General features: G+C 39.1%; 1 protein-coding gene across 1 annotated transcript in view; it reads left to right on the top strand.

The window, feature by feature from the left end:
* The first annotated feature begins 5,339 nt into the window (after positions 1-5,339).
* The window catches only part of slco2a1 (solute carrier organic anion transporter family, member 2A1), a 31,549-nt gene continuing 20,589 nt past the window's right edge, over positions 5,340-16,299 (top strand). Inside the window, exon 1 of the mRNA XM_079574922.1 lies at positions 5,340-5,465. Coding sequence (XP_079431048.1) covers positions 5,406-5,465 — 60 coding nt within the window. The 5' untranslated portion in view covers positions 5,340-5,405. The remainder of the gene's footprint in view (positions 5,466-16,299) is intronic.

Here is a 16,299-nt window from a genome sequence, read left to right on the forward strand (position 1 = left end):
TTGAGCAAATCTAAAGTGACGATTGTTTTGTTCCTCTTTTGTCGCCCCGATGCTCACATCGAGGAAAGATCTGATGTCAGAGTGAGTGATGTTTCGGATAAGTCTGTGACATTTAGGTACTAACGTGGTTTATGTAAGAGCCCAGGAGGCGGAAGTACTTCTATTGCTCATCCAGTCTACACCGCAACTACCATTGTATCTAATGTAAAAGTGAGTTTCTCTTTCAATGCACAAGGATTTTGTTTTTTTGCCTTACTTTGGCCTTCCCTTGTCTTGCGCTTCAGTAGTCTTCACAAATTGCTACACTGTAGTTATTATTCATTCACGCCATTCTTTGTGTTGGAAAGCTACTATTATATCTACCACCACCAAAAGTACATGTTTTAAAGAATATACAGCACCTGTCAAAAAATTGAAACATTTTTTAGGTTTTGGCTTTTCTTTATTTTCATTAAACTATGAATGAACACATGGGATTATTTAGGAAACAGAAAGAGTGAGATGACACATATTTTAAACTTTTCTCAGTGAGCTTCATAAGGTCGTCCCTGAAATACAATTGGTTTCAACAGTCTTATAAAGCATGATTCCATATGTTTTCATTCATAAATGTATGAGAATCTACAATGTAATGTCTTGAAATAAAAGAAAAAGCAATACATAAGTGTTTCAAAACTTCCTCCGATTCCGCACTCGTAGGGATTGATTGAGCAACGTCACATAAAGTGAGAGATAAATTCATTTACAACTTTAAATGTTTCATATATGAGTATTTTCATTGCTTTTCATAATATTATTCACTACTTTCCACATAATTCGTCATTTCACGACAGTGCAGTGGTGCAATTCATGACACAATTGCATATTTATTTCCAAAATTGTTAAATCCTCGTTTGAATACCTGACTTTGAGACAAACTGGCTCCAGTTTTACCCCATCAGGCCAATACTTGCCGAATGGAACAGGCCTCCATGTCTCCATACTGAGATATGTTCTTACCTGAGCTTAGACGAGTTGATGCGTACCTCTCTGGTCTTTGTGCGTGCGCTCAGTCATGCAAAACGACCAAAGATGTTGTTTACATTTGGCCTCTCCCATTGTATTCCTATTGCTCCAGACGGGGGTGAAGTTGGAAGCTACCGCGCTCTTCCACGGACACGCAAACAAGGATTTAACAAAAACCAAACAGGTTCATATCAACTCGTCTGAGCTCAGGTAAGAACATATCTTAGTATGTAAATGTGGTCGCCTGTTCCTTTAAATGGGTAAAAACAACAATATGACTGATTGCTCTCGGTGTCCTAGTGTATTCCAAAAAGTAAGCATGGGTGTTCTTGGGAAAGGGATCCAACTTGCAAAAAAACAGCAAACCCAGGCACTCCATACGAATATGCACAGCACAAGGAAGTACTTAAAGACTATACAGAGTTTAAAACGTATTTTCCTCCCCCTACATGTTCCAGCCATGTCTTAATGTGTAGATAGATTGAGCCCAGACCTGTTCACCACAACTGCCTCTAAAATTCTGCACTGTCACTCAAAAAGGTGTTAATTCGGGTCCGAAGTGCCGTCATGCACGAGCTTAATATAGAAGCTGCAGTTGCGCATAAGACCTGAGGTGGCAGTAGTGAGCATAAAATGACTAACTTGCATTTAGCCCCTTTAAAAGGCCTTTAATTATTATTAAATAAGCATGTTTCGACTACCAGGGCTTAATATACTATTGCTTAATTGGGCTTTAGCTTTCCAAGCCCCCTTTATCAAAGTATTTATCAACTTCTTCCTCTCTTTTCCTTTTGCTTTGTATCAGTGCTCTTTCTCGTTGCTCGGGTCACACCTTCAATCCAAACACCGCAGACTGACCGTCCCGTCTCAGGATCAGTGACTAACTCAGGACAGTCCCCTGTGAATGAGTTTCCTCGCACCCTCAATTATATGTCAGATGGTGCTTCCTCTGTTTGTGCCCGGCGTGGTTTATAGGAAGGACGGCAGCCTGGATGTTTCTCCGCTGAGGTGAGTCATGTTTACCACACACTTGTGAACGCTTTGGCAAAGATCAACTCTGGCTTCTGACGATGGCACTAAGCAACACGGGAGGTAACTCTTCAGCCAGGATTTCAAAGTGCAAAATGATGAGAGAGGCACTACTACTATCATATTATATGCAGTTTATTCAATGTTCAGTCAGTAGTAGCTGGCGAAAAGCAAAATAATTGAAAATGGCAATGGAACAGCTTCTTTTTTATTCAAGACATGAGGACATTTTGTTCACACTGAAAAAAGGTTTGAGGCAGGGGATCACAAACAGGTGCACACGCTTTATAAAGGACTTACTAGTTTCATGAATAGTGTATTAATAGTAATACTGTAAAAAGGAATTTTATTAATATTTTATGGCAAAACACACAAAAAAAACATACAAGTTAATACAGATTCAACCATGAATTCAATAAGATACTCAATTACAGGAGCGACACACTGAAATATGAGAGGTGCAAAAACATAATACATTATATTGCTGGGTTGCAGGTGACATCACAGCGTTCTAAAGGCCTATACTATTATATAGAGGAAAAATTATTTTGTTTTTGAGGAAATTTTTGGTCTTGTACAGAGAGATCTTGGACCCAGTGACTGATATTAAAGATCATTTTTTAAATTCATATATTTTCTTTTTAGCTATGACTTGTGAAAGTGTAATGTTATTAATAGGAAAAACTGGCTCTTGCCCCCCGCTGGGTCCGATGACATCATCACATTCTAGAACCTGCAACCCAGCAATTGCAGACTTGCATAACATAAACAGATGAGTAAATAACATGGTTGAATAAGGGGAAATGATGGAAGTGAGACACTATTACAAGAAACAAGAGGGAACAGAGAGGAATAAAGAGTAACAAGGTGGACACTTTCTGGCCCAATGGGTGCCATGTGCACTTATGTTTTTCAAAATATATTTTTGCCAATCCAAGTATAGTTTTTTTTTTTTTTTATACTTTCTATGCTTTTTCACCCATGTATGTGTGTGTATTGCCTGCCTCGGGACTACAGATGGAAACTAGCATCTCTGCTATAATCTGGTGCTTATGTACAACTGTTCATTAATATGCATTGTACCTATAAAATATATATATATATATATATATATATATATATATATATGTTCCAGTTGATATGAGTAACAGGGAGACATTGAGCACATTTTAATGATTTGTCAAAGATTTGAGATTTTACATTTTAGGAATAATTTAAGTAACAGGACATAATAATAAAAATGAAAAACCCAGTTCCTGCCGACATAATGACAAATATATTAGAGGCTAAAAAATTTAAATACATGTTGATAAAATATTTTAAAAATACATTTAAAGCATAGAAAGAATGTTGAGTCACATAACAATGCAGAAAAAAACGTTTTTGTAAAATATTTTGTTTGTTATATTTTATGGTAAAGTGTAACATTAGAGAAAATGTATTCACCGTCTATTTTGAGCGCTTTTGTTTACATAAAATGTGAATGGCCCTTCTTCGCCCTTATTACACCTTTATTAAACCTTGTACTTACACGTGAAGTTACTTTCTTAATAGGGTGTTTGTATTTTGGATAACATGCAGCTTCTTTTATTTCTTTTATAGCCTAATTGCCCCCTGCCCGACACCAGTCTCTCCCAACCTTTGTCTCTCAGAAGGTGGACCCAAAACCTGACAAGGAAATTTCCCGGAGGAGAGAATCTGTGCCCTGATTTAGCCAGAGGTGGGTCGAGTATCCAAAATATTTACTCAAGTAACAGTAATTTCCGGGAATTATTAAAGCATACCTTAACCTTAACCTTACTTTGATATATTTTTACTCAAGTACAAGTAAAAAGTAGCGTCCCAAAAATGTACCCAAGTAAGAGTGAAAAAGTAGTTGGAGAACATTTTACTTGAGTAGTGTGAATAATCATGAGTAACTGAGTAGTGACATGATTGTTTTTGTTTAACAGTACAGATACTTCATTTGAATATTACTCAAGTAGAAGGAAAAAAGTCCAATTACTTCAAAAACTTATAGTGCTACTTTTCATACAAAATATCGGGATACAAGCTGTTGGAGACAGTGTGGTGAAGCCGTGGCAAATCACGTTCACATTTTTTGGGGTTGCCCTTTGATAAGAAACTATTGGACGGAGCTTAAAAACTGTATGGAAAAAGTTCTTAAGACAAATCTTCCTTTTACTTTTGAAACTTTTTATTTGGGTAAAATTGAGTCAAATAAAAAAAAATGTGAACTTTAAAATTTTAAATATGATGTTATTAGCAGGAAAAAAGGGTGTTACAAGAAAATGGATAAAAACAGATGTGCCAAGAAAAGAAACTTGGTTTGATGTGATGCATGATATTTACATATCAGAAGTTGACATACGCTTTGCATTTGGAAACAGAAACGTTTGCTAGAATATGGAAAGGATGGTTGGGGTTTATTAAACCATTAAGATCAGACTTTATTTGAGAGATGGTTCACGGATTGTGCACCTGTGTAACGCTACCAATTTTTGTTAAGTTTTATTTTTATTTATTTATGGGTTTGTGTTTTGTTTTTTGTTCTGTATATATAGGCTACATACATTTTAAAAAAAAGGGGGTGAGACCAATTTTGATATTTGTAAGGACATTGATGGTGGACTAAATGTTTTAAGTTGAAGGACGCTTTTGTAAAGGCGAAATTAGCATATTGTGTTTTGAACGCTCATAGTGCTGTCATTGGTTTGTATAATGTCTGACAAAAATAATAAAAAATAGAAAAAAAGAAAAAAAAAGTTACAGTGCTACTTTTCAGATGAAGCCTATTTTTTTCTTCAAAGCAGCGCCTCCACTTTTTGTTTAGTTGAATTGATTCCCCTGAACCTTTTCCGACACTACACTGTTATTATGACGGGGGAAAAAGGGGCACATATTTAAAAAGGCGCATCTCTTCACGGTCACTCGCGCTCATTATCCTCTGCTCATTATAGCTCGAGGCGGGACCAGTACCAGAGCCGCATACCGAGACTAACGAAGCATTTCCCCCACCTGAACTGTGTCAACCCCACACACACACACAAAAAAGAACCTGACTAATTGTTTACCGGGTCAAATTTCTATTCCATCGCAAGTTCGTGCACGCTGGCGCAGGTGAGTGACGCAGCCGCTCCACGGGACGCGCTGTTCTCCTGCGCTCGAGACAATTCACAACTTTCAAAACATTTGTCTTTTTTTCTTTTTTTTTTTCTTCCTTCGGTGTGGAGGAGCCGTGGGTTGAGCCGGCTTCTCTTGCATCACCACCAACACGGATACAAAAGCGCTGCCGCTCCAGGGAGGCAGGCCAAAACCGCTCTAACAACCCTCACGAGCTGCACGGGGCGCGAGGGGGAAAGTGTGTAACGATGGACGCGGAGTCACTGAAGAACCCGAAGAAGCCGCGCGCGCTCGGCTGCAGCATCAAGGTAAGAAGAGGCCGTTAAAATTTTATCTTTTTGCTGTTTTTCTTTAGGTTGATGCAGCTTTTTGGCCTTGTTCAGTCTTGGGTCAGTCATGGTTCAGGTTTTCAATCACTTTTTACAGCCTAAAGGTGGATTAGGCGCCACTTTTGTGGATAAATATCAGCATCATTCAGTGGAAAGTATGGCTATTATTTTTATCCAAACCTACCCCCTTCCACGTGGTCGTTTTTTGTTTTACTTTTTATTGAAATGATGTTTTGTCCCTGATCAAATAAGATAAGAAATTAAAAAGTTCAGTCATGGGTTTAATGGTTTTTGCCTTCTTTAGTACTGGATTCGTTCTTTTTTTTGTCCTTGTTTAGACTAATCTCATCCTTACTAAAGTCTTAGTAGATAATAAACACTTTTCCAACATTACGGGTGAATCAAAGGTATATCCTCACTTATATTGTTCATATTTTAGTAGCTTTGTTTGCCTTGTCTCACTCTACCTCATGCAACACTGTTATGCAATTTTCTTTAGGATAAAACATGCATTCATTATTTTACTTACAAATTGACTTAAAGGCCCTGTACCTGATTTTTGGATAACAATTAATGAAAGAGGAAGCCACAAAATTAAAATGTCAGCTGTGGTTCAAACTCATTCCTAACTTTTCTAACATATTTGTGGCAAACCAATTCTAAACAGGGATGAGTTTATCGGTACATTTCACAACTTTTTAGGGTCACTTTCACAGAAATGCTACAAAACTAGCCTGTAAGTTCAGAAAATTGTTCCAAATCTAAATGATATGGAGAGGCACATTGTTTATCCCGCAAATGCCTGAGTTTACATACTAAAGGAGGACAAAGCAAATTTCGTTACGAGAACAACAATCAGGTATAGCACCTTTAAAGGGACTATACAGAGTTTAAAAATGTTAAAATTACGTATTTTCCTCCCCCTACATGTTCCGTGTCCTAATGTGTAGAATGAGCCCAGACCTGTTTACCACAACTGCCTCTAAAATCCTGCACTGTCACTCAAAAAGGTGTTACTTCGGGTCCGAAATGCCGTCATGCACGAGCTTAATATAGAAGGTGCAGTTACACGTGTGACCTGCGGTGGCAGTAGTGAGTATAAAATGACCAACTTGCATCTAGTCTCTTTAAGCAAGTTTGTCCTCTTGGTCAGTAGTAACAGCCAGCTAAACAGCTCGTTTCTGTTCCTGAGAAAACTAACATCAGCATAGATTTGTAAATCCTGTTCCTTGCAATTGGTACTTTTTCAGGTACTTGAATGTTGGTAACAGGATGGTACCAAATATAGTAAATAACAAATAAAACATACAATAAAACTAATGTCTTTGATACCTGAGCTGAGCCAATCATGCTTGTTATAGTTTATTACCTGTTATTGATGAATACATAACAGAAAACCTCCAATTCTGGAATGACCCTATAATCCCGGTTTAGACTTTTGTTTTTGCATCAGGCCTAGTCCTTTCTGGTTGGGTTCAGACTGGCTCTAAGTTTAACCTAGCACTGTTTACTGTGTGAAACAGGTGAGCTACGGGCTGTTATTTCCAGAGCATTGCATAAGTAATTACAGTCGAGGTGCAAATGTCAAAAATGTGAGCGATCGCCGCCTAAAGCTAAAATTCTTCGTCTGTACATAAACAAACCGTCAGCCGAGCCGTCTGCGAACCATTAGAAAACCTCCTCCAAAACCAATGGAGATAAATATCAGCATTTGTCTCGTAATTATGTTCGTCGAGTAGATTTATTGTTTTGGGTCTATAAATTATCCAGGTACAATTGAAAAGAATGTGAGATAAGAATAGATTGACGATGAGTGACAGGTTTTGAAACTGTTGGCTGCTGTTTTTGCTGCACTAAATGTACGATATCTTGACATAGTGATAGTATATCATTGTATCATAACATACAGCCTGTGATGTCATATCGCTAAGCATCTTGGGATTTGCAGCAATAATAAACTAATGGAGATTTTAAAGGAATAGTTCACCATTTATCCATACTGTGATATGTTCTTGCCTGAGCTTAGACGAGTTGATACGTACCTGTCTGGTCTTTGCGCCCGTGGAAGAGCTTGGTAGCTTCCAACTTCACCCCTGTTTGGAGCTATAGGAATACACTGGGAGAGGCCAATGCTAAAAACATCTTTGGTCTTTTTGCGTGACTGAGCGCACGCACAAATAACAGACAGGTACACACCAACTTGTCTAAGCTCAGGTAAGAACATATCTCAGTATGGAAAACGGTGAACCATTCCTTTAAAAGGTAAAATACTATGGTTCACATTAAACACTTGGACACCACAGTGTGTTGATGTATTTACCAGTTGTGACTCAGCAGCTTTTTTCCTCCGCTTTTTGTCTGTTTTTAGTCTATGAAAAATGTATGCTAACAGCCAAAGACATGGCGGATCTCCATGGTAACAACTCTATTGGCTCACCTGTATCATGCTTGTTTTACCCTTTGTAAGGATTAAACAGTCGTGCATTAAAACTGTTTAATGCACGACTGTTATTTACCTGCTTATACCATGATAGTTCCACAAACTGAAACTGTTCATCTGGGCCTGTTTGCTATTTTTTAACTCCTGGGCTGGAGTTATTTCACTTTTTAAGCTGTTTTACCTGAAACTTACAACTTAAACTCAGCCATCGTTGCGTGGATTTGGACAAATAAGGAGCAAATCTAATGTTCGGCCATAAGGTTTTTGAAAGAAGGAGGAAGTGAATTGAAAAAGAAAGCATCAAAAGTCGAAGGCATGCACACACGCCTTGAAATGCAAACATTAAGTTAGCTGTGGCCTATCTGCAGTCGCAAATATTTCTAACCTTAGTCAATCTCTTATCAAATCCTACAGAGATATGCCCCCAAATCTTACATTTTTCCAACCGCTGCCTCCTCATGTGAAACAAACAGCATGATCTCCTAAACGTTTGGCGCAATAGTCACATAACTGAGGTTTTTCAATATATTTGCAATGCTTTTTAAGAAGTCAGTCCCGATTGAAGATTCCAGTGCGTCTGAATATCAAAGTCCTATAGCCTATGTAACAACAGTGTAACCTCTTAACCCCCACCTTACAGCCTATAGGCCAGAGTAGCTCCTCATTTGAAAGCTAAGGCAGAAGTCCTTCTAAACAACTGTTGTTGCTGCCTTGTCGTCACTTTGACATGTTTTTTTAGTCACATATTTGTCGTTCTTCTGTGGCTTTTTTTTGTTGCCTTTTCATCTTCGTTTTAGCCACATTTTTGTCACTTTTTCATGTTTTTTTTGTCCTGTTTTTGTCACTTTTTTATTGCTCTTTAATCATGTTTTTGTCCTTTTGATGCATTTTCATCCTCGATTTAGTTGCTATTTTGACACTTTTTTTCAAGAGGCTTTATTTGGGTAGAAAATGTGCTCGGTTAAGGTGGGAGTTAAGAGGTTAAAATGCAAATTGTCTTCAAGCACATGTTTCAAATCTATACTGGAGATGCAGAAGTCCTTTGTTGGAGCCTAAAATCTGATCTTTTGTCAAACATCTCACCGTTTTGCACCTGTGTCTGGTGAGTTGAGCTGAATTCTTAGAAAGGATACATTTTTCCCGAGGGTGAAACATGATGAATGATAAGTTTGCATTTGCTGGATCACACAGAGTGCGGTGGGTCTGGTCTTGTTTGAACCCTCCGTGTCCAAATATGTAAAGAGAAAGAAGCGAGACGGGGAGAGCGGGCGTGAACTACACGGCCTCTCCCACGCAGCAGGACTGCACCTCTGCCTCACTGTGCACTCGGATATGTTTAGACAGAGGGTGGAGGTCGGGACAAAGCTCTCATCAATCGCTTCTGTAGAGATTGGAGCGGATGATACGAGGAAAACATTTTTACTGGTTAATGATTAGTTGAAGAAGAGGAAGTATCTCAACTGGCTGTTCCTTTGTTTCAGCAGTAGCAGAGTGATGTGTTGCATGGACAGTGTGTCAGAGAGGTTGTTTGTAAATGAATGCTTAAAGGAACAGGCCACCGCTTTCCATACTGAGATATGTTCTTACCAGAGCTTAGACGAGTTGATATGTACCCGTCTGGTCTTTGTTGAATCCTTGTTTGCGTTCCCGTGGAAGAGCGTGGTAGCTTCCAACTTCACCCACGTTTGGAACTATAGGAATACATTGGGAGAGGCCAAATGCTAACAACATCTTTGGTTGTTTTGCATGACTGAGTGCACACAAAGACAAGACAGGTACCCACAAGGCCGGATAATGCAGGGGCTTAAAAGGACCCAGGGGCCCAGCAGGTTGAAGGGCCCATGGGCATAAGGAGAAAAATGCATGCTCAATGCGGGCTGTCAAATGAGTTCCCTCTCTCTCATCCCTTGCAGACTCACTCACATTTAAGGCTTTATCAGATGACTTTTTACCCAAGACTAAACCAGGACTAAACCAAGACTAAACCAGTACTAATCTGGGTCTAAACCAGTTCTTAACGAGGCCTGAGCCATTTTCATTGAGTTGACACTGGAAAAAAAAAACTATTGGTCTGTTAAAATGCAGGAAAATGCACCAAATTGTACCATTAAAATAAAATAAAAATCTCTGTGGGAGGACGCCCAGACCCCCCTTTTAAATGTGTCCCCCCACCAGTCTGGCAGTAGCAAAGGTTCTTCTACAACGGCCATGGAGCTCAAATTGGGGTCATTATGTTAAACGGTTTTGTTTTTCAAAAAAAGAAATCCGACAGACATGCAAGTTAAGTACAGTTGTTGCTAAGGTGCTATATATATAAATAAATAAATATTGATTGATTGATTGAGTATATGGGGGGCCCAGAAAAAACTTTAGCCCCGGGGCACATTTTGCTTAAATCCGGCCTTGGGTACGTATCAACTCATCTAAGCTCAGGCAAGAACTGAGGAAACTGAAGCTCAGTCATGCAAGCGATTTGGCCGAGTCTTCGGAGCCAGCCCCATCATTCATGGTTAGAAGAGGGAGGAAAAATATAAGCAGTAAAGATTGAAATTAGGATGATATTGCGCATGTTAAGAGAAACACGTGACAAGTCTGTGTTCAGTAATGACATAAAGGTGGGGGAAAAATCAGCCAGGAGCTTCCGGAGCCAGCCGCCATTTCCGTGCGCTTTCAGGAAAAAGTGAACCACAATGAGTCCATTCTTAATTTACAGTCTGTGATCAAGAAGTCTCACTGAGATCTTCTTAAACTTATGGTTAGGCTGATTTTTTTTGTAAATGTTTACCTGTCTGCCTGTCCCAAGATGGTAAACATTGTTCAAATCAAATGTAGGTTTTACTACTGACGTAAAGTCGTTCATGTTTACATTTATTGCTTTGGTTCTCAATCATAAAGCAGAATGAGCTCCACACTGATCCTGTGGCTGAAACTAGTTCGGAGCTGAGCATAAAGGGAGTTAGAGTTTCTCCTATTTGTACAATCTGATGTGAAATGGCCATATTCTCTGTATGAGTCACAATCACAGAGTTGGACAGTGTGATTTGCAGATAAATGCAGACACACAAAGTAGGAGTGGCACATGTACATTAAAGTGAGTTCTTGTATTCAGCTCAACCAGAGTTCAGTTCTGGTCTGTATTTTCTTGTACTTTGCGTTGTCCAAATACGATCTGCCAAACGCTTGATTGCAGTTGATTCTGTTTCTGGATTACAGCCTTTGAACGACACAGCGTTGATCGCGGCTCCGATCCGCTTTCTCTGGGACACTTCCCATGTTTCATTTTCCCTGACAGCCGTACACTCTGTTCAGGACATGTTTGTGTTTTTACAACTTCATCACGTTTCACTCTTGCACCATGATGCTCGTCCGCGTTGAGGTAATGCAGCGAGTGCCTTTGCAAGTATAAGAAATGCCTGAAAAACACGATTCATTATGTAACTAATTATGTAATAAACTGAAATAAGTCCAACATAAGCAGTGATTAGTGATTTGCAAAGGCACTTAAGTTAAATCACTGTTTTTATTTCTTTTTTCTCCCAGATTTGGACCTGGTTTACTTTCATTTGGCCATAATTTATTCACATCTGTATTACTTCTTCCAGATTAGCCCTGGATTTGTTGGCTCATTTGCAAACGCTTGAAAATGCATCACAAAATTCGCAATAAAAAACAGCCATAACCAGGATTGAAACACTAGTTTACAGGTGAAGTGGGAGCCTTGAGGCCGACGTCTGAACGCTGTTTATCTCCGTGTTCAATCTGAGCAAAAAGCTTGATCTCGATAATACTGTTCTGAGAAAATGTGCTTCACTGTAGACAATAACAAAGGGCTTTATTCAGTGTCTATGTAGTCAGTGCCTTTTTACTGATTTACTGAGGAATTTAAAACAACCAGAACAATGAACAACAAAAGGTTGTACAAGAAAGGGGTGCAGTTCTACTTTGTTTACGGGACTTTCATTGTAAAAGCAACTTTTCTTCCACGTTTTTATGGTATGTTTTCATTCATTCATTCATTCATTTATTCATTCATTTATTTATGGCAATGGCACAAAAAAGTACAAGGTAGACAAAATATAGTTAAGTCATATATAGTTAGTGACAAAAGGAATTTACAGGGAGTGGGAAGAAGATAACTTATTTAAAGGATCTGTATCATTTTAGCCATCCCAAAGTAAACTATAGGCATTTATATGATATATTGTACCTCTACCGCTACTAATTTTTGTGAGAAATATAGGTATTTTCTGGGGGTATTTCATCATTTTAAAATTCTATATTTGGTCAAGATGCATCAAACTTATATAGCGCTTTCTTGGACACTCAAAGATGCTTGACAATGGAAGACAAAAGAAAATAGACAGTTTTAAAGGAACAGGCCACTATTTTTCCATACTGAGATATGTTCTTACCTGAGCTTTGACGAGTTGATACGTACCTGTCTGGTCTTGAGCTATAGGAATATACTGGGAGAGGCCAAATGCTAACAACATCTTTGGTCGTTTTACGGGACTGAGCACACACAAAGACCAGACAGGTACGCATCAACTCGTCTAAGCTCAGGTAAGAACATATCTCAGTATGGAAAAACGGTGGCCTGTTCCTATAAGAAAAAGCCAGTGTGAAGAGGTGGGTTTCGATTACTGATTTAAAGTTTGGGAGCGAGTTAATACATGCTTTTAAAACAATCTTAATCATGGGCTAATTTCCATCCCTTTTACCACACTCAAATACTGTTCTATCATTTATCCAGGGTTTTAGTGCAATGGGGACTATCGAGAATCGAACCCACGATCTTCATGCTGTGAGGCAGAGCCCTAACTGCTGCGCACTATACCTATATCTAGGTTTTAACGTGAAACCTTGGACTAAACATACTTTTTACTAGGACTAAAAATACTCAAGCACCAGGTCTAAATAATACCAGACTTAAGGCAAGGCAAGGCAAGTTTATTTGTAGAGCACAATTCATACACAAGGCAATTCAAAGTGCTTCACAGTTGCATAAATACAAGAAAACAAATAGAATCAATAAAAACATCAACATAAAATTAATCAATTACAGTAAAAGGCGAGAGTGCAGATAAAATACTTTCAGTCATATGCATCGGTAAAAAGGACTGTTTTCAGCCTGGATTTGAATATTGTCAGAGTTGAGGCCTGTCTCACATCCTCGTGAAGACTGTTCCAGATTTTAGCTGCATGAAACTGAAACGCAGCCTCACCGTGTTTATTATTGACTCTGGGAACCACCAGGAGACCCCTCCCTGAAGTTCTCAGGGCCCGAGATGGTTCATACGGCTCTAACATGTCAGAGATGTACTTTGGACTTAAATTGGATTTAATGTTGTCCAGTTTTTGATTGACTAAACCAGGACAGATCATTGCCAGATTCTTTAAAACAGCACTTTAATCAGTGAAAGAACAAAAAAAAACCTGTTCAAATCCCAGGGTAACATATTTTTTGCATGTTTCATACAGACTTGTTTGGAATGAATAGTATTTGAAGCAGTGTCTCTTCATGGTTAGCATTTATCCATCAGTGTCCAGGATCTCTGCGTGTCCAGTGTCCACGGCTCCCGCACACGTCTGAGGAATAAAAGCGTTTGAATCTGAACTCCAAACTTCCCCCGATTCTGCGCTCGCAGCAGGAGAGCGCACGGGGACAATGACACACAAACGCTCCGAGGCTATAAATAATCTTTCGACTGAACAGAAACAATAAATCGTGCTTCAGAGCGGTACGTGACGTTTATGCACCGCTCCTCTCACTCTAAGCACTTTGTCAACGCAGATCAAAGCAATGATGGACTTTACATAATTATATAGCGCAAAAGTCCTCAGTAGGGTTGGATACTGTCCAGGTTTGTTATCCTGTCTTTGTTGAACAGCGAAAAGGGGCAAAGAGTGTTGAGACATTCACCAAATTGGGGCCAAATATGAGGCATTTAAAGATATACAGGTCCAGACATCCAATACCCAGGGCGCACCTATTATTTTGATTTCAACTTAGTGCCAGCCATGAATCTATTAAAAGATCTTCCCCTTCAGACCTGTCTCTTGTTTGGTTCGTGGCTGCAGAAAAGGTTGTTTTTATAGAGTGGCAAAAGTGTAAAAAGGAACTGCTTGTGTTTGGCTGAATAGTGATTGAACTCAAGAATGGAAGCTTTTTGCACTGAACACATATTTGGCAGACATTTTGGCCTCTTTTCATTCATTGCGACACAGAGTTGTATTCACAAACGCATTTTTCACCGGGATAAAACCAGCCCCATTATAAGATTAGATAATTTGGATCAAAAGTGGATGTGCCTGTCAGCGATCAGGCCTCAGATGATATGGGTTTTCTGGCTGGCGTCATAAAAAAAAAGGATTTATAAATGTCTTTTGAACGGATCCCAAAGAAAGACTCGACATCCTGTAAAGAGCCACGAATCCCATCTTTACTTTCAAAATCTATTGAATCTTTTTTCTTTTTTAACATCATGGACTCTTTCTCCCCTTTTTAGTTTTGTTTCCTACCAAAAAAGTACATTTCTAAGCCGAGCTTTATGGACCTTTATGAAACTTTAAGAGTGTGTTTACATGCACTCAAGTAGGTTTTTAATGGGGATTTTGTCTGGTTCATGTAAACACAGAATCCTGGTTTCAGTGTCTTGGATAAGCCAATATTCAGGTTATTAGAAACTAGGGCTGAACAATATGGACAAAATTTCATAGCTCAATATGCCAGATATCTCGATATCGATACGATACAAGATGACTATGGGTGAGGTGAAAACTAAGCATTTTTAAGAAAAATAAAATAATAATAAAACAAAAGAGTGCAGTTTTATTGATGAAAATCTATTTCGTTTGTATCTCGCTTTTTTGATTTTAATATTTTGAATGTTCATATCTTCGTATCAATACGATAATGATATATTTTTCTATGCGATATTGATATCTTGAATGTTCATATGTCGATATCGATACGAGAACGATATATCTTTCAGCCCTATTAGAAACCATGATATTCTCACTGGAATATTCCCACAGTTTCCTTGTTACTGTACCATGTAAACACAGCACCCTGGTTTTTCACCATTGCTGACGTACTGAGCATGTGCGAACTTTTGAAACAGAAAAAACTTTCCTACAGCCATTTTATCTGGTACCTTGGCTTTTAAAACTTTGTATCATCAGCAAAACATGGAAGTAACCTTAAAAAAACAACTGCTTTTTTGCTCCATGGGAAGTTTTTGTTTCAATTCTCACGTCTGTCGCTGACTTCCTTATTCCTTGTACTGTAGTTGCTCATGTAAGCAGGAATATGAGTGTCCTGGTTTCTCGGACACATGTAAACATCATATCCAGAATACTGTCATAACCAGGATATGTAAACACACTCATGGAAGCATCTCAGAAGTCTTACGGTTTAGTCTTTTGCTCTAAACTGTCGAGGCTCCGATAAATTGACCTGAGAATGATTTGACAGAACTTAACTATAAACTAAATAATCTGCAGGGTCTGTTTGCCTTCCTGATCACTCACTGTGTGCGATCAGGCGCCTTTTGCTACAGATTCCGGATGAAATATTAACAAGTGCATTGTGTGTGGTTTAGTGAGGCACAAAGCCGGGTTTACCGGGGCATTAACTGTTCTGAGCCCAAAGCCTCAGTCGACCTGCGGCGGCGCAGTCAGAGCTGGCTTTATCTTTGTTTTCTCAGCAAAAGTCCGTCCTAATCTCGCGGTGTCTTCAGCGTCACTCATCCATTCACCGGCACAGAGCACTAAAGCCCAGCGCTGTCTTCTCCCGGTGTCTGAGAATGCCTCGCGGAGCACGTACAAACTCAGAGTCAGTCGTGTCCGGGCTTTGAGCTGAATTTATGTAACGTCAGATCCTTTGACTCTGTGATTGATGCTGAACATGTTCGAGGTCTTGTCAAAGCAGCTCAGTTATGTTTGTCTTTGCTCAGTCGGAGTGAAAGAGCAGCAGCACTGGTTTGATCCAGCTCTGGGCAATATAAACTAAGTTTGAAAGTGAGCTTGTCAAGACTCACAGTTTCTGGATTCACTTTAGGTGATGTTGAGTTTGAGTTGAGTATCATAGTAATTCAGAGTAAATTCTCAATTTTTTTTGTTGCCATTTTGGCCCTATACCTGATTTTTTTTTTCCTTCTTTTTTTTTTTACAAACAATGGCTAGGTTTATATGGTCAGACAAATCAGATAACTGGAGTAATCAGATAACCCAATAATCAGAGCTGATGTGTTTGGAGAATGATTACTGCTCCATATTTGGACTTGGAGGCAAAGTGCTGTCCATGTGGCATTAGCGTCTTGGTAGTTAGTGCAGTGGGGGGTCGGGTCCCATCGGGGGTTGCAAGGCCTT

Source organism: Gobius niger (assembly GCF_951799975.1).
Source record: "Gobius niger genome assembly, chromosome: 17".
Taxonomy (NCBI): domain Eukaryota; kingdom Metazoa; phylum Chordata; class Actinopteri; order Gobiiformes; family Gobiidae; genus Gobius; species Gobius niger.